Raw genomic sequence first — 18546 nt, forward strand, 5'->3', positions numbered from 1 at the left:
CCCACCACATCCTGCTTCTCTAGCCTGATCCCTTTGCTGTCTTGAGCACAGTGCTTCTCCTGTGAATTAACCAGATCCCCCAGCAGGCCACGGGGAAGTCCTGTCTGTCCAGGGGATTTAACCGGGAGGAGAGGAGTCAAAGCTGCATTTAATTCCACCTGGTGCTTTATCCATCTCTGATCTGGCTGCTGCTGCAGCTTTTAACCTGGTGCCTCCTTAATCTGGAGTTTTCCCCGAGTTTCCGAGCAGGTTCAGATTAACAGGGTCTAATCGCCTGATCCCCTAACAGGATCAATCTATACGATCTGTGATTAATAGCAGTCAAATCCCCCTGAGGCTGAGGGCTGCTCAGGAAAGGTAGGAGGGGAGCCCTGAGGTGTGGGGTGCAGGCTGGAGCCAAGCCTGATGGTAGGGCTGAGTGTGCTAGGCCAGGCCCCATCTGGAGCAGGGAAGGGAGTGTCTCACCCAGTCTGGAGCAGGCAGAGAGCCTTGGGGAGGGGAGTTCTGCATTGGGGAGACCCCCAGGGATACACCTTCCATGGCCTAGCTGCAACCCCTGCATGAGGCTTGGCTTGGGAGCTTCCCCAGCCCCTGGTCTGAGGGCACTTGGCCAAGGCTTGGCTGTCCCAGATACCTTTGCTGCAGGGCAGTGCCAGGCTCCCCCCTGCCTTGGTCTCCCATGTACCCCTGTGGGGCTGGTCGGGGAGCTCCCTTGAGCGTGGACAGCCCGTTCCCTTCCCTGCTCTGCCTCACATGCACTAGAGAGTCGCAGATGCTCCTTCCACCCCCCACTCTCTCCAAATCGGTTAAAGCCTGCCAGATGGTGCCAGGCTGCAGTAATCTGCCCACTGGCCAGTGGCCCTCTGCATCCCAGCTACATCCCTACCTGGTGGGTCAGCTCCCCATGCAGCTCAGGGGGCAGGAATGGGGAGCCTGGGAGGGGTGTAAGGACCCACAGACTGGCTGCACCCAGCACTGTGACTCGGCTGTCAGAGAAACCAAGTAAAGACCTTGGCTGCTGGGGGGGGTGCCCTATCTCTGCAGCCCCACCTGGCATTGGGGGGAGCTGCCCGGTGTCTGCACCCCAGCCTGGCATGGCGGGGGGGGGGTGGCTGCATCGCTGCGGGGGATGCACTGTCTCTGCACCCCAGCCTGGCATTGGGTAATGCTGTGCATCTGAGGGATCTGCCGATCTCTGCACCCCTGCCTGGCATGGGGGGTGGGGGTCTATGTTGCTGGGGGAGCTGCCCGGTGTCTGCATCCCAGCCTGGTATTGGGAGGGGGCAGTACTGTGCTGTGGGGGGAGTTGCCCTTCATGCCCATGCCCCTGCCCCACCTCCCTGGGAGTAGTACACTCTCTGAACCTGTGCTGCTGTCGGAAACCCAGGGCATGGCAGGGACAGCCGAGTCCCTTCCATGTCACCAGAGGATCCAGTTCTGATGTTTGTGCTGCCCTGAGTGCGCTGCCCCAGACCACTCTGACATGGGCTGGCCCCGGTAAATCCCAGACTGGAGTCTCTCACGTGCCGGACCCAGAGTGGGGCAGGGCAGAATCTTGCTCCCTCTTCCCTGGTGCTGGGTTCCTGGCCAAACCCCTCTAGTCCGTGGTCAGGGCCGGATTAACCTTTTGTGGGCCCCCCCATTTTTGTGGGAGGCAATGGAGCATGGCCAAGGGAGGTCAGTCCCAGAAGGAGGGGCCAGCCAGAGGCAATGGGACATGGCATGGCAGGGGTGGCCCTGCTCCACCCAATGCGAGGGCACTATTTACAAACCGGCAGTTGCGAGATGCACAGTGGCCTGCCCAGCCCTGTGCTGCCATCATGCCCCTTCCCCTTGGGGGCAGGCCCACGTCACACCGCACAGCCCCCCCACCCAACACCCCTCAACTCCCTATGGCCAGAGCCCCCCCCAGACCCACCCACAAATGCACAGCGCCCTGCACAACACCACCCCTGCCCAGAGGCCCCCGATCACAACCCCACCACAACTGGCCTGCACCCCCCACTCCCTAGAGCCCAAACACACACATATCCTCCCTGCCCCTTCCCAGCCCAGCACTTCCCGCTACTCCCCACAGACCCACTCCTGCAAGCCCTGCCTCCTGGCTGCACTCACCAGCCTTGCTGGGAGGCGACTGTGTCTGCCGGGTTGAGTTGGCAGCGTAGCCAGGGCTGGGAGTCGCTCTGTCCCCTTGTCCCCTTGGGAGTGGCGCAATCAGGCAGGCCAGGACCTACCCCGGCTGGGCCCCTCCAGGCAAGTGTGTCTTGAGGGACCCCAGCCAAGCCCCTCAAGCTCTTTTCCCCCCACACCTGGCCGAGACTAGCAAGGCTTCTGCACCAGTCCCAGGTGGCTCAGCTCTGGGGAGACAGGTGGGGCCCCACAGGTGGTGGGAAACAGAGACTGCCTGGAGCCAGAGGCGCACTGGGTTCTGGCCAGGGGGCAGAGATGAGCCCTCAGCCAGCCGGCGGGCAGGCCGAGGGGAGCAAGTGGTTGGCGGGGGAGGCCGGCGGGGTCTTGGGGTGCAGTGCAAGTGGAGCAGGCCGGGGCCCCTTCTGAGCATGGGCCTGGCTCCATGGAGCCACTGGAGCCATTGTAAACCTGTCACTGTCCATGGTGAACCGAGTTCAGCAGGGCTGGAATCTGTGTCCCCAGTTGCCCTGTAGGATGGAGCAGAGTCTTGGGTCCTTCTGGCTGCTCTGCCTGGGCACGTCTGCCCGCCCATGACATTAAAATGGAATTTGCAAACTGCTCATTATGTGGAGCTTTGTCTCTAAGTTAATTTGACCCTGCTGCACCCCACCGCTCCCCCTCCCAGAACTGACTGCTCTTGGAATCGCAAAGCAGAACTGGAGGAGACCAGGCCTTTTTGGTGAGCCCCACAAAAATTGAGGTTACTACTTTTGATATCCAGCTTCCCCAGTCAGGTTGGAAGCAGGTTGTTGAGTGTTTGGGCCCAGACCCCGGGCTGGGGCCCCGTCAGTCTGAGTGCTCTGTCTCTTCCGCACTGTGGGGAGAGGAGGCTGGTCCAGAGCTTGCTGCAGAGAGGGCTTTGTGTGCCGGCTGCAGTGAAGGGAAATCGCTGGGGTTTGCTGGATTAGCTGTGATGACAGACAGGCCAGTCTCCTTCATGCTCCCCAGCTTACTGGGGGGGGGGGGGCAGGGAATGTGTGTTATCATCTCACCAATCTGGGGGTTGGGGAGCCGCTGGGAGGGGGCAGTGGGAAAGTCTCAACCTCCCATCCCCCACTGGACTTGATACTGTGTGTGACCAAGGCTTGAGCTCCTAGGTCAGTACCCCAGCAAATGGCAGCCCCTTTGCCTCCGGATCTGCCCCAGCATCCACAGACAGTGGAAAAGTGCATTAGCTGGATCTTGCTGCTAAAATGACTGGCACTGAAACGGTTAACACTGACATTTGAATAGTCTTCTGTAGGTTCCAGACTTAACAGCCTACTGAGCTGGCTGGGGCAGCTGGCTCCTTCTCCCCAGCTGCAAAACACTCACGGCTCTGCTGGGCGTCACGGAGCCGCCCCTGTAGTTCATGGACCCATCTGCCTCGGCTGGCTCTCACCTGGCCATCCTCGTTTTTCCAGGCTGTGGAAACAGCGCCCTGAGCTCCGACCTGTTCCAGCTCGGCTACACGGATGTCACCAGCGTTGACTACTCTCTGGTGTGCATCGCGGGCATGCAAGCCCGCTACGCCCAGTTGCAGGGCCTGCAGTGGGTGGTGATGGATGCTCGGGACTTGGCCTTCGCAGACGGCACCTTCGACGTGGTTCTGGAGAAGGGCACGCTGGATTCCATGATGGTGGCGGAGATGGACCCCTGGAATGTGTCACCCGAGACCACGGCGCTGCTGGACCAGGTGCTAAAGGAGGTGAGTGGGCAGGACTCAAAGGTCATTAGTGGCTCTGATCCCCTTGTGACAGTCGGTGCAGGGTGGGACCAGACTTGGTCCCAGCCAGGATGTAGACTCGTATCCGCCAGGCATAGTGGACATGCCATGTGGATGTGTGATGGAGCTGGGACTGAGCATCCCTGCCACCCCCAGGAGAACAGCCCCAGCTGCCTGACTGCTCCAAAGCCAGGGGTAGAGTCGGCCTGGCCCATCCCTGGGCCCCTGTCCAGGTGGGAGCCAGGCAGCACTGGGGTTAGGTCTTGGCTCTGATCTATGGGTCTGAGGGGAGCTGCCTCTCCCCCAAAGGGGGTGCTAGTTACTCCTCCCCACCCACGCTCTCCATACGGAGCTCTTCCCCACCAGCATCTCCGCCAGCTACCGGGGCACATCCCAGCCATTCACCCCCTCCTGGAAACTGCTGAGCAGTGAGACACTGGAGTGAATGCAGTGTCCTTGGTTTGGTCCAGAGACCTCTGGCCACTGATGGTCTTGCTCTGCCCTGGGGCTGTATCCTGAGGTTGTGGAGGGGAGATGCTCTTGTGTTCCTTGCCTGGTCGTTCAGAGCTGGCTGATTTTGTCAGGGCAGGGATGTTAGTCCACAAGACTGCTGGATGGGCATCTCTGCTCTGAAGACAACATCAGGAAGGCAAAAGTGGGTCGGTGGGGGGGAACTGTGGGTCAAGATTGAGAGGCTTCAGCAGAGCTGGGAGCCCAGGGCAGGGATGGCAGAGGGGGCTGCAGATTGGCACAGAGGGGCACTGGCAGAGCTGGGGAGGGGGGAGCCCAGGGCTGGGACGGCAGAGGGGGCTGCAGATTAGGACCGGGGCTGGGACTGGCTCCTTGGAAAGAGTTAAGGCTGCCTACTCTTTCAGGACTGCTAAGGGTGTGAAATTCCTCTTCCCTGTTCCTCCCCAGTACAATGACTCATCAGGGTTGCCATGGTGAAGAGGCTGCAGAGCCTGTTGCCTGCAAATAGTTTCAGTGGCTCATCCTTTGATGTTGTGTTCGGGCCAGTGCTGCCTGGGAAGCTGGCAGTGGCCATGGGAGCAGCAGGTCCCTGCCTCTGTTGGTGCAGGTGATGAGTGCTTGGCTTCACTCTGCCCTGTCGGGGCAGCAAGAGCCAGAGGGCAGCTCCGGTTGTGTCAGGGGAACTGCCTGCTAGGAAGATGGAGCTGGCTGTGGAATCTCCTCCCAGGGAAGGTCTGGCATAGGGGGCATCACACTGGGGCTCCGGAGACCTGGATTCTGTTCCCACCTCTGCCCTGCTGTCGGACCCTGGGCAAATCACTTCCCCTCCCACCCGTTGTCCAGTGAGGCTGTAAGTTCTCTGGCTCAGGAACGGTCTCTCGCTGTCTGTGCAGCGCCCAGCAGCGCGGGTGCCTGCTCTCAGTTGGGACGTCTGCACGTCTCACCGATCCACGGGGCTAGCGTGCCTCTGACCTTTCTGGGAGGGTAGCCCGTGTAGCGATAGGCCCTCGGCCAGCACTTCTTATGAAAGTCAGCCCCACGGCCTCGCTACCCAAATACTGGCGCTCTGGCTAAATCACCCCGGTGTCTCATTGTGCAGCAAGACGTTTCCCCTTTGGCAGCCATGCAATGCTCAGATGTTTTGCAGAGAGACAGAATGGCTTTTTCACAACACGCCAAAATCTGGAATACAACATGTCATAAGATCCTGAGGTTAGGACGGAAAAGACATGCATGTAAACTTTACCATGCTGCAGCGTCACCTGTCTCTGTAGCCCAAAGCATCCAGCATCTCATCTTTCCCTCACTGGTAGCCAGTTCTTATACCCGCTCTGAACACCTCCATCTTCCGTTTCCAGTTACGTCAGGCCGGTTCCGCATGTCCTGCTTCCCCTAGCTGCCAGTCCTTAGAAGTTCCTGTCTGGTCCTTGGCCTTCTATTGACTCTCCCAGGCAATTCCATTCGTGCCTTGACCGTCTCTGATCGTTCATTGGAACCAACAACCCAGCCATGCCGCTTGCCTACCACGATTAACTCTTTCAGCCCTACCAGGTCTCCATAGGGGGTGAGTGGGTAAAGCGAGGCCCCTAGTGTAGACCAAGTGTACGCTGGCAGGAGTTTTTCTGCCTGTGTGTGTACGTACATTCTACTACTTTCCTGAATGACATTAGCTAATTCTTCTATCGACATGGCTGCATCTTCACTGGGGTTGGGTTGGCATGGCTACGGCGGTCAGGGCTGTGGCTTTTTCACTCCCCTGACCAACATGACTAGGCCATGCTTAAAGCTTTAAGTGTAGACCAAGTCTTAGTCTTCCATTTTTTTTCTTAAACCATTTCCCACATGCTGTTGTAATGTAGACGATTCAGTGAAGGGCTGGGAGCCCCAGTGTTCCCCAACAGGGGCGTGGATCCAGCCAGGGAAGGGTTGGGACCTTTGATGGAGACCTCTGGAACCAGACTGGCTAAAATGCTTGGAAGGCCTCTCCCTTGCCCTGGGTCTGGGCGTGGGACTGAGTGGGGTTCCTCCTGTTTTGACTGTGCCACATTGCTCTTGGGGGGGGTGATCACGACCCTCTAGGCTGAGGGGACAGCAAGAGGGTTTGGGCCCTGAGCATCCCTGCCCCAGGCAGGCTCACTGGGTTTTTTCTCCTGGTGCCTCCCGAGTCAAGTGAACCTGGGCACTAGGCACAGAAACGGGAAGTATTAGAAACCAGAGCCCATCCCATCCCCCCTTTGATTCCTGCACTTCGATCTTGTTAGCTGGGGACCCCCTTGCAGAGGGAGATCTGCCTGGCTTGTTCTCCCGGTTGCCCGTGGAAACCCTTGTCAGTATTGACTGGGCCGTGGCGTTACTATGGGGACGGGTGATGCCTCCAGCCCTCTATTAATTGGCACGATGGGGTGATGTGGCTGCAACAGCAGGAACCTGATTCAACTCACCAGGGCAGGGCACTGGGGATCGCTGGCCCAGGCAGTGCTGCCCACTGGGATGGGAAGTCCCTTCCCCTCCTATCTTGCACCCGCTGTCCTCCTCTGCTTGGCCTTTTGCTTTCACTGGTTTCTCTCTCTCTCTCTAACCTCAACTGGGTTCCTCCTGAGCCAGTATCTCCCCACCCCTGCCCGTTCTGCACCGAGTCTAGGCCTGCTCGGTGAGGCTACCTCCGTAGCCTCCTTGAGGAACTTGCTCAAGGCCCTGGGCTCCCCTGGGTGGCTCGCCCTGGGCCAGAGGGGTTGGGAAAGATCCTGGCCTTCTGCTAAGCTTGAAACAGCCCCATGCTCTCCCCCGTATAATCACTGCCTGGCTGTGGCTAACCACGCAGTGCGTGACATGGGGGGAGGCCTTCCCCTGCCCCCGCTGACTCCCATGTGCCTCAGCCACAAATAGACAAAGAATCAATCACCCCTTTGAGCCCTGTGAGCTTCCTTCCACTGCCCCCAGCCCCCTTGCTGCTCTAGACCTGGGATCCCTAGGTGAACATAGCTCTGCCAACGCCCCTGGATCCTGACCCCCGGATCCTGACTCCCGAAGGCTGGGGATAAGGACAAAGATCCTGCGTGTTTGCCCATGGTCCTGTCCACTGAGAGCTTGGCTGTGACCCAGCTGCCCTCTGTGGCTCAGAGCATAGGGCCCTGCAGCTGTGGGTGCTAGTTCTCTTCCCTGCCCAGATGCTGCTGTTTTGGTGCTGGGCTGTAAAGCGGCTGGTACGAGCAGCTCTGAGGCTCCCTGGTGGCTGCCCTCTCCCACCAGTGTCAGCTCAGCAGGGCTGGAGTGTGTGGGGTAGGAGAGATGGGGGTGGGGGTTTAGTTCTGTGGAGAGCAGCGGGAGAAAAGGGAAGTGTGCCAAGAACTGGGGGGCCTAGGTGTGAGCTCTATGAGGGGGCGGTTCCTGTCCTTCAGGAGGAGGGCAGCTAAGGGGGTTGAAGAGATGGGGTGACCCCTGTCTCCCCATGGAGCTCTATGAGCATGATGCTCCCTGCCCCACCTGGCCTAGAGGCAGCAACAGTCACCCGCATGCTGGCTAGGTGCAGGGTGGGTGGAGAGAAGACCTAGGGCATCCCTGTTGCTCAGCAAAGGGGTTTTCCAGGGACACCATGTGGCCCCCTCGCCTGCTCCAAGCCAGTTCTGTGATTGTGACAAGAGGATCCTGCAAACTCTGCCCACCCCACTGGGAATCATGGGAAGTGTGTGTGGGCAGGCAGTTGCCAGGAGCAGCGGTCTCACCTAGTCCCTCTCCCCAGGGCAGGCTCTCTTGCTCCAGTCCAGTCTGGTCTGATTATCTCAAACCAGGGGGCTTCCTGTCCAGCTGGATGCTTTAGCTTCTCCTTTGGCGCCGAATAACCTCTTGCCCTCTGTTGTTTACCCTTCACTTGCCTGCAGACTCTTTCCCCACCAGCCCTGGGCCACTTGCCGTGGGGCTGGGGCTGGGCCTGCCCCCTGGTGCTAGGGGCAATGGGAGTCACGCGGGTGATGGGTCTCTGCCAGCTGAGCTGTGCTCTGATCTGTGCCCATCTCTGCTCCCACTCTTACCGCGGCTGGCGGCAATGCTGGCTTCCCAGAGAGGCCTGGGTGGAGGTTGGGGCTGGTGGTGCTGCCTGCAGCTGTCAGTCGATCAAGTTAAGCTCTTGTAACCTTCACTCCGACCTCAGTCCCTGCAGCCTCTCTGGCTTAGAACTGGGTGAAGCAACGTTCAAGGTGGGGTGGCTGGAGACGGGGGCTTTGTGTGCCCTGCTCTGGGACAGGACATCTCTGGGGTGGGGGGCAGAGCTGGGCTTAGCAGCACTGGGGGCTTCTCCCTGCAGCTGTGTAGGGAGAGCCAGACCCCTCTCTGCTCCTGCATGGGAGGCCTGGACATGCTCTGCCCCCAATCCCATTGGCCCTTTTACAGCCATGTCCCATTGCAAACTCCTCCCCAGTTTATGCCCCCTCCCCCAGCCTCTCTTGCCCTAGGGAAAGGGCTTAGGGCTGGAGGGCAGCAGGCAGATCTGGCCTGGCACTGTCATTACATGTTTGCTTTCCTCCTCCTCCCCCCCTGTTATGAGAGGAAGAGCCAAATCCCTCTGCTCCTCTCCCCGGCCTGTTGGATTTGTGGACACTGAAGTACTGGCCAGGGGGCTCTGCCCTCCCTCTAGGCAGACCCCATGCGGTTGGGCCGGCTGGTGCTGCTCTGCCTGGACTGATGACCTGGAAACCCGTATTATGCCAACCTCCACTTGTGTCTGAGCAGCATCTCTCTCATGACTGTCCAACTGGCAGCTCCAATCCTCTTAGGGAGCAGCGCTGGGCTCTCGCTGTAACGAGATTACGGGCGGCCGCCCCAGCCCTTCCCAGCGACCATGGGGGGTGTGTGCATGTGCACATCCAAACGGCACCCTGGTGCTGCGTGAACACGCATGGCCACAGCTGCAGGGGGGGCCCCCAGACCTGCACGGGTGTGACTTGGAAGGCTGTGTATGAAACACAGCAGAGCACGCACACGTGAACATGTACAGACCCCGGTGCTCACCAGTGCATGTGGAGTTTCATGCCTCCCCTGCTTGTGCACAGGGGCTCTTGTGCCCTTCACCCCATACACCTTTCCATGGCAGTGCCACCTGGCTAATGGCAGATCTGTGGACCCTGGGTCCTGCATTCGGATCCCTGGGGCACCAGCTCCCTGCTGGGGGGGGGGGGGGAAATGGGAGGAGGGGACAGACATCAAACGAGAGAGAAGAATTGGAGAGCTGGGTGTGTGGGGAGCCCAGGGCTGGAGTAGCTGGGGGGCTGTGGGTAGAGATTAAGGGCACTGGGACCCAGGGCTGGAAGAGGCGGGAGGGCACTCTGGATTGGGATTGGGGGGGCAGAGGCGGTGCTGGGGGAGGACAGCTCATGTAGCTGGAGTGCCCAGCGGCCCCTGTGAGTTGTGCTAGGGAGTGATCAGATCCTGCTGTGCTAGTAGGGGATGGCGAGAGAGCCGGGGGGCCACTTGGAAGCAGATGCTTCTTCCCGTGCCCATCTCCCCAGAGCCCCTCCGCAGCAGCTACTGGTGGATAAAGTTCTGGGAAGCTGTCTCTTAGCAACAGCCATTAGTCCTCTCTTAACTGGAGATTTTACAGCAGGAGATGGATCCCACCTCGTGTGTGATGGGCTCAGACCCTTCCTTCCCCAACCAGCCTGCTCTCAGCAGGGACCCCCCACCCCTCCCTCCTGCCCCCCAGGCAGCTCTGGGTACTGAGGAGACCGCCTTAGCAGCCTGAGCGGGGAAGATTTTGGCCTGGCGCTGGGAGCCCACGATAATGAATTTTTCACCAGATCGAAGCTCTGTCAATGTTCATGGTGCTGCTGGATTTTAACAGGGAAAGCGCAGAGGCCCAGGTCCCCAAAGGTATTTAGGCACCAAACTCCCACAGATTTCAGTGCAAGTTCGGTGCCTAAATGCATTGGGGGATCTGGGCCAGATGTTTCATGCCCCTCTTGGAGGCAGAACAACAGACTGGCCAGGCCCCTGGGCTGATCGAGTCTGGCGGTTGCAGTGTAAAGTGCTGGACGCTGACCCGCTGTGGGACTCAGAGGCGCGGGAAGGGCCTTCTGAAGAGAGGAGGGCCTACTGGTGAGTGTGTGTTGCGTCCCTTTCTGCCTGCTCCACAGAGGAGCTGAGTCTGTTACAGCCCCAGCGAGGGAGCTTTGGCTCATGCTGCAGCAGCTCATGCTCTCCGGTCCAGAGGCCCCTGGTTCAAGCCTGGGCAAGTGGTCCAGGCTGGCGGGTGTCACTCTAACAGCAGCCTAGGAGATGGAGAGGTGGGGTTTTTAGTCTTGAATCCATGGTAGCTCCCACTGCAGCCCTGAGTGGTTCCTCTGGTGTCATGAGCCAGGCTGCAGTTTTGCCTCTAAGATCCTCTCGCCTTTCCTTGGTCGTCACTGCTCTGTCAGCGGTGCCTGGTCCCCCGCTGGGAGCCCCCAGTGCTCTGTTGCCCTGCCCCATGCTGAGTGCTTGGCTGTCCCAGCAGCGGGCTGACATCCCTCCAGCCCTTGGCGGATGTGGGTGTTCTGCAAATTTCCTCTTCCTTTGCTCTTCTCCTCTCCAGCTGCTTCCCCCCCCAGTTCATCCCAGCACTCGCCCAGTTGTACCCCATTTCCCCACTGTAGATTCCCAGCTGTGACATCCTTTCACCCACTCCCCTATCCCAGCCCAGCCCCTCTGATCATGCAGGTCCGTGTGCTCGGCCTTGTGCTGATTTCCTCTGCGAAGGTCCAGGCGGGCCTCCTCCCTGCTTGGCACTTCACCAGCCTGGGCAGGGGGCTGCTTTTCCCACCCTTTGGAGGTGCTGCTTCCCTTTGCGCTGTGGCTGGCGACTGGCTTAGTGGAGACCCCGACTCTCTGCACTGAGCCCTGGTGGCTGTAAACCCTCCGGGCCAACTTACCACCTCCTGCGATTGAGTGACTGGCAGGGGTGCTGGCCCCAGCCGGCTGTGCGGGGGGAGCTGCTAAGGACAGGCTACTGCCTTGGGGTGGGGGGCTAGTGCATCCTCAGTGTGTTTCAGGCTAATTCCCCCTGGGTTGGGGGGCTGGCCCATGGCAGCGATATGGGGTGAGAGTCCTGACCCAGGTGGGGGCTGTTCTCCTGCAGGTCTGCTCCTGTCCTTGCTCCTGCTTCCTGTCTCCTCTGCTAAGCTCTGTAATGTACCTTGCAGTGCCCCGCATACCCCTGTCAGCTGGGAGCAGTCCCTTTGACACTGATTCTTCCTTCTCGGGGCTGCTAACCCCCTGGCATTGCCACAGAGCAGGAAATGGGGGGTGGAGGTGGAACCAGACTGGTGGCAGTGACCAGCAGCACCCAGACCTGCCTCAGAAACTCTGCCCCCTGCAGATTGGGGCTTTCACAGCTCCATTTCCACCCTCCGCTGAGCAGAATTAGGTGGGGCATGTCTGGGAGCAGGGGTCCCAGGTGTGGTTTAAGGGGCAGATTCTCCTAGCCCTAGAGCTGAGTCTGAGCTGGGTCTGGGGGCATGGTCACACTGGCTCTCAGGCAGTCCAGTGGCTGCTGGCCGAGCGTGACTGTGTGCTGGCTGGGTGAAGTTAGAAGCGGCTGGCTCCTGGCACTCCAGCCGTTCTGCAAAACAGGAACCCTTGGGACCGGCAGGCCCAGCTCCCCCGGGCGGTGAAATGGAGGCACAAAGGGCTGTGATTAGTTCTTCCGGTGTCTGGTTATTCTCCCCAGCTCTGTGCATTCAGGCCCAGGTGGCTCCTGAGCCGTGTCCTGGTTTTGCCCCAGTTGGGCCCCTCATCCTGGCCACATTCTGGATGGCGAACGCCTTGCTAGGGCAGGCTTCCTGCTCAGGGCTCCCAGTGCCTGGAGTAGGGACATTCCCTGTGGAGGGACGTGGTCTATGCAGCCACCCCAGGCTCCTGCGGAACGAGAATCCTGATTCCAGCTCTCTTGGAGGAGGCAGTGAAGGCTACTTGGGGTCCTGCTGAGTCCCTGGAGCTGCCCCATGCGGCACTGAGTGTGAGTCAAAGGGCAGAGCCTTCTGGTCTCCAGGGCAGAGAATTGAGCTCAGGCCCCTGAACCTTCTCCAGCATAGTTCTGAGCACATGTAGCTGTCCTAAAGGGCCTGACTTCAATGCATGCACCACCCCTTGCCTCCTGTTACCACAGCTGGAATCTTCCCAGGGTGGGGCAGGGGCTTTCTGCCCCCCATCTAAGGGGGATTGGTGTGGAGGGGGTGGGAGTTCATCGCTGCGGCTCACGTATATGTGGTCTTCCAGAGCCCTAACTATGTGCACGGACTCCTTTCCCCCACCGAGTGCCCCAGACCCTGCCCCTTGGGGTGGGCGTTCATGCCTTTCTGCTTCTGGGGCCAATCTAGGGCAGGTAATTTAAATATCCTATTGCCCCTCCCCCTCCCCAGCTGCTGGAAGGAGGGGCAGGGGGGAGGGCTCTTGCCTGATCACTCTGGGCGTGTGATCTGCTGCCTTATATGTGTGGGGCAGGCCTCCAGCATCAGCTCCTCGCTGTCCAACTGTCTGCACTGGGGCTTTTCCTGGCCCATCCCACCCAGGGAAGGAGGAACAGGCTACTGGGTGCAGGCCGGCCAGGGGAGAAGTGTCTCCCTGTAGTATCCTGTCTGTGTCCTGGGGTTGGTTTATGGACTCTCTCTCCTCTGAGAGATGATCAGGGCTCTCGCCACTTGCCCTCGTTCTGAGGCTGCTAGCCCCAGAGAGGGGCCTCCCATTCATAGAGAGAACCTCCTTCAGGAGTGAGGGGCTGGGTCCCTGCTGGGTCTGGGTCTCTGGACATCAGCCAGGAGCAGCTGCTTACACTGAAGGGGAGGATGCAGAAATAACCTCCCTGCAAAACCTCCCTCTGCCCCATGTGGATAGCAAAGAGCGGGGCTTGCATGCCCCATCAACCCCAAGTCATGCAGCCTGGCCTCCTCTCTCACGCAGCGGAGGGGACCCTCGGGGAGGGGGGGGTGATGTCTGTTTAAGCCTTTGAGGTTCAGAGCACTGGCCAAGTGTAGAGCTGGGGGCTCCAGGCTTTCCTGGGGGCAGGTGCCTGGGCCAGAGTGCTAGGGAAGGCCACTGTGGCTGAGCGAGCGGGACCAGAGTGTTCACTTGTGTTGCTGGAGCCAATGACTGTGCTGGCCAGGAGCACCTGTCATGGGTTTCAGGGTAACTGCACCAGTATTCCCCTCTGCCCCCACCCTCCTTGGTCTTCTCCAGGAATTCCCAGCCACGTCTCAGGTCTCCAGTCGTCAGCTGTCTCTGGACCTTTGTTTCCTGACAGTGACAGGCAGGGACCTGTGTTCCACTCCCTTTGGGGGGGAGGGGGGCAGGGGTTTAAGGCTGCACAGCTCTGTGCTGTACACTGTCCCCAGCAAGCTGCTCTGCCTAAAGGCCAATCCCTGGGTGTCACGGAGTGTGGGGGAGTCCGGGGCCTGCACCCCTCTTCCTGGGATTCACTGTGACTCTCAGCCAGCCAGTAAAACAAAGGTTTATTGGACAATAGGAAGTCTAAAACAGAGCTTGTGGGTACAACAAGGACCCCTCAGTCAAGTCCTTCTGCGGGAGCGGGGAGCTTAGACCCCAGCCCTGGGGTTGCCTGCGTTCCACCACCCAGCATCGAACTGAAACTAACCCCCCCGCCCTCCAGCAGGCTCTCTCCTGCAGCCTCTGTCCACATTCCTGGGCAGAGGTGTTACCTACCCCTCCCCCTCCTGGCTCAGGTGACAGGCTCTCAGGTCTCCCATCCCCAGTGAAACTCCCCTGCCACATTTCCAGGTCAACACTCCCCCCTCCCTGCTGCATCACACTGGGCTTGCTTCCTCTCCCAGGGCTATGAGCAGCGTACTGCCAGCAGTTACAAGTTACCCCGAGCTCTTATGAGCAAGCACCTTTATTCTTACAGTAAAAGCAGTACAGAGAAAACCTCCTAAAAACAATGAAAGTGCTTTGCCATGGGCTGACGCTTGAGTGAGGTCACCCCTCAGTCTTATGGAGCCCTGGTAAGTCAAAATCTCCCCAACCCTTCCACAGAGGTTGGGGCTCCCTAAGGACAGACGGTCCCTGTCCGTTTGCTGAATCAAAACGAAGCCCCTGAGTCAGTTTAAATGCAGCCTATTTATCTTCTAAGCTCTTTCCTTGTCCGTTGCTCTGTGGAGACCCAGTTTGAACCAGGACATGTCAGCCTCCATCCGGGGGAGGGGGAGGGTGGGGAACGGACCTCGCTGCAGGTGTTTATAACCTGAGTGATTCACCTTAATCATCCCCATCTGCTTTTCGTTCCTGGAGGAGCTGTGGGAACCCTGCCCCTGGAGTTGCATACAGTTCCTGGCCCACAGTGGCACATCAGCTTAATATCGCATGGTCCCCAAAGCTATTGTCTGTGGTTGCACAATCTGTGTCAGCACCAACCTGGGAAGCCCAGGGCTGGCCCTTCTCCTGCCCTACGATGCTGTGGCCGTCCTGGATGGGCCCTGGTTAGCTCTATCTCCCAAGGCCCAACTTCGGCCTCCTCCCTCTCTGATCAGAGGATGCCCAGCGGCTACATTTTCAGGACTAATAGCCCCTGCGTTGCCAGTGGCACCAGCTGTGGATTTCTCTCTGCATCAAACGATGGACAAATGGATGGTGTCCGTGGGAAATACCGGCCCGTGTATTGCTGGAGGATTAAAGGAGAATCTTTTACCCTGCCACAGAGATCAGTCCTGCGTGGGTGGTCCCTCCCCTGCCCGCCTGCTGCAGAGCCCCCTCCCCACCGCCAGCATTCGGCCAGGACTGCAGCAGCAGCTCCCTGGCGCTGTAGCCCTTTGGCTAAGGGTGAGTCATGAGAGATGAAGGGCGGTCGGTCCCCACCTGTCAGGGACCCAGGCAGCCGAGTGCGGGGGAGTTCCTGGCTCTGCGCCGTGCCCTCCCCATCAGGCTGCGCTGGGAGTAGCTGTGCAGGGAGGCCGCCAACGCTGGCTGCTCATACCAAGCAGCGCCGTTAGCATGCTGAGCACGCCGGCGCTGGCCGTAAATGCCTTTGACATTGGATAAAGCCAAGCAAGAAAATTGATGTTCTTTTCCATCCTATTAGCAGGAGCTTAGTTCCACTGAGGAGAAAATGATGATTAAAAGGGTCAAGTCGTCTCTGCTTCAAACACCCCGTACCTTGGACACTGTGTTTTCGAGCGCAGCTCAGGGATGTTCTGGCGTGGCAAGCACAGTGGGGGGCTGGGATGGGGGAGCTCTGCACAAACAACCACTTGGGTGGGGAGCATGGATCCTGGAGCTGTTACCTTGTGGGGGGAGGGGTGGCACCGTGAGGTCTTGCCACCTGTGGGGGTGGGGTAGCTTTACCCTCGTCTGTGCTGGGCATGCACAAGAGTCCGGAGAAAAGACAAAGGAAAACCGCTCCGCTCCCCCGCCCTCTCGTAGCAGTTGCACCTGGGGACCCTAGTGGGCTTTCTCGTCTGGGGGCTCTGGGAGCTGCAGCCCCAGGCCTGGCCAATGCTCCTGCTGCAGCCTTTGTGCTGTTGGGTAAAATTGTCATCCCTGCAGTGAGCCTTCCCCGTGTGAGCAGGGTGGGGGTCGGACCCCTGGAGGGGTGCAGAGCAGGTGGAGGAGGCCAAGCATGGTCTCTTGGCAACAGGAGGAGCCAGGGCTGTTGGCGACAAATGCCAGCTCCAGCAGCAGGGAGTAGGCAGCGGAAGAGGGCCAAGGACTGCGCAGGCTGGAATCTGCTAGATCCCGTAACATCCCTTCCCCTCCTTTCAGTGGGGGCCGGCCGCTGCTTCACCCTTTCCTGCCCAGCTGCACTGTGCTGCCGGAGGGGTGGAGAAAATTCTTTCCAAACCCCTGTGGAGAGCAGCAGATGCCCTGAAACTGGGGATCAGCTGCGCCCTCCCTGCATAGCCTGAGATCTCTAGCAAGATGGGAGGTGACCCGTTTTCTGCACACTCCTGGAGCAGCCGACAGTTTGGAGGGATGCCCTGGCAGGGATAGGGGGGGAGTGTTCCCTGGATTTGGAGAGGTTCGTGCCCAGGAGGGGAGCCTGGCACAGTGCAGGGGGGTCCTTGACCCTGTCCGCTTTAACCTTTTCCTCACAGGTCAGCAGAGTCTTGCGGCCGGGAGGCCGTTTCATCTCCATCACCTTTGCCCAGCCGCACTTCCGCAAGCGCCACTATGCCCAGCCCGCCTACGGCTGGTCCCTGCGCCACTCCACCTACGGCACTGACTTCCACTACTTCCTCTACGTCATGTGCAAGGGCCAGGAGCTGTCCCCTGCCGACCTGGCGCTGGGGCGGAGACTCCACGAGCCGCCCGGCCCCGCCTGCCCGCCCAGCTTCCTCCAGGCCTCAGACAGCGAGGATTATCTCAGTGCTATTGAGCTGTGAGTGGGAAGGGCCTGCCACAGTTGTAGCAGCAAGGAGTTCTCCAGCCAACTTGGGGGCCTAAACCAACCAGCGCCAGCTGCAGCTGCCAGTGCCAGATTCATGGGGCTGGGTGACAGCGGACTCCTCTAATCCAGTGCCTTGCCTATGGCTGGAGCCCAGCCCATCCTTCCAGCCACCTGGGTGCTGTGAGACCAAAGGGAATGTTGGTTTGCAGCCAGCTCAATAAAGTTGGTTTCTCTATAGTCGCCCAGACCAGCTCCTCATCCTGGTGCTGTCGATCTCAAGGCTTTAGAACATGGCTATGTTCCCAAAGGCCCCCTTGTCCCAGGACCCCAGACTCCCCCACCCCTGAAGGTCTGGCCTGTGTAGACTACAGTTCCCAGCAGCCACTGGGGTCAGGCTGCCCTGGGGGGCTGTTGTGTCTACAACTCTGCTCCCCCCACCCCTCCGTAGCAGGGTGGCGGCAGCCTGTTCCTCCAGCAGCAGCCGTGGGGGTGACACAGAGAGCGACCCACATCTGGCTGCAGAGCATAGTGGGAGAGGGGTGGCATGGGGGCTGGGGAAGCTTGCTGCAGCCCTGCCAGTCCATTGCAGTGTGCACGCTCCGTGGGGCTGGATGTGAGCAACGCCCAAAACCTGCTGCAGTTCTGCAGGGAGCCAGGGGCAGGCCAGGCGGAACCGGGGAAGAGCTGGCAAAGGGCACTTGTGTGGGGAGGCTCAGGTTGACTCAGCTCCTGGACAAGCGCGGTGCTTTGGCTCTCTTCCCCCCCCCCCACCCCCAGGTCGCTGGTCTTTGTGGCTGGTAATGAAGCTGCCAGAGAATCCCTGAATCATATTAATTCCCTCCATCCATCTTTGGGGGAGATGCAGGGAGAGGAGCCGGCCTCGCACGCTCTCAAGTAGATTTCGCAGCAGTGCAGAGGCAAAGGGAGGGATTTTAGCATTCGCCACAAGCAAATCGCTCTAATCCAGCTTCTGTCCTTGCATGATTAGGAAGCATTATGCCAGCGAGAAAGGGACAGGATTCCCAGGTCCCTGCTCAGTCAGCCGTGCCCTGGGGAGCTCTCACCCACAGCGTGACCCCGGCTGGGTCCTCCCCTGCTCAAAGGCTCCTTGTGCAGCTCCCCGGGCAAAGGAACCTGTGGCCTTGCTAGGATTGGGGGAGGAGAGGGCTATCCCTTAAGTTGTTGAATTTTAATGTTTTATGTGTTATTTTACTACGCATGTGGCCAGAAATAGTGGGGGAGGGGGAGAGGCTACACAATCAGGGACAGATGGGACATGACAACCAACTGCCTCAGTGTCACGCACTGGTCGCTGGAGTGAAGCTGGCTCCTGGGCTGGAAGAAGCCAGGCCGCAGAGGTCAGCACGAGCTCAGGCCCTGGGATTCAGGACTCAAGAGTTGCTTGGTCCAGCTGGCTGCCTCTTTGGGGGAGGGGTGAATTCTGCCCAGTGTTGCTTCAGTTCTGCCCTGTGTCCCAGCATGGCGAACCCACCTTGTTCCCTGGCATAACTGCTTGCTCCACGGCTGGACGGGAATTCACCCTTCTTGTCTGGTCAGCCTGGGCCTTGCAGTGCTTTGCATGGGCCCCTGTCTCCTGGGTTGGGAAGAAGATTCCACTTCCACCATGTCAGTTGCTGGCTTCCTCATCTCTTCCCAAGGCTGCCTCTGCCCTGAGGCTGGTGTGGTTCTTTCCCACTGCTGCAGTCGTACAGGTGCGGTGCCTAGCATGCCCTGGGGCTGCAGGAGTCGGAGCAGGTCGCGGTGACATGGTGGTAAAAAACCTCAGCATTTGGTTTGCAGTAGGACTCCCCTGTTGGGG

General features: G+C 59.5%; 1 protein-coding gene across 1 annotated transcript in view; it reads left to right on the top strand.

Moving 5' to 3' along the window:
• The window catches only part of EEF1AKMT4 (EEF1A lysine methyltransferase 4), a 30931-nt gene extending 13964 nt beyond the window's left edge, over nt 1-16967 (top strand). The window contains exons 2-3 of the mRNA XM_048864208.2: nt 3594-3877; nt 16435-16967. Coding sequence (XP_048720165.2) covers nt 3594-3877; nt 16435-16722 — 572 coding nt within the window. The 3' untranslated portion in view covers nt 16723-16967. The remainder of the gene's footprint in view (nt 1-3593; nt 3878-16434) is intronic.
• The last annotated feature ends 1579 nt before the right edge of the window (nt 16968-18546 follow it).

The sequence above is a fragment of the Caretta caretta genome, chromosome 9 (genome assembly GCF_965140235.1).
Source record: "Caretta caretta isolate rCarCar2 chromosome 9, rCarCar1.hap1, whole genome shotgun sequence".
Taxonomy (NCBI): Eukaryota; Metazoa; Chordata; order Testudines; family Cheloniidae; genus Caretta; species Caretta caretta.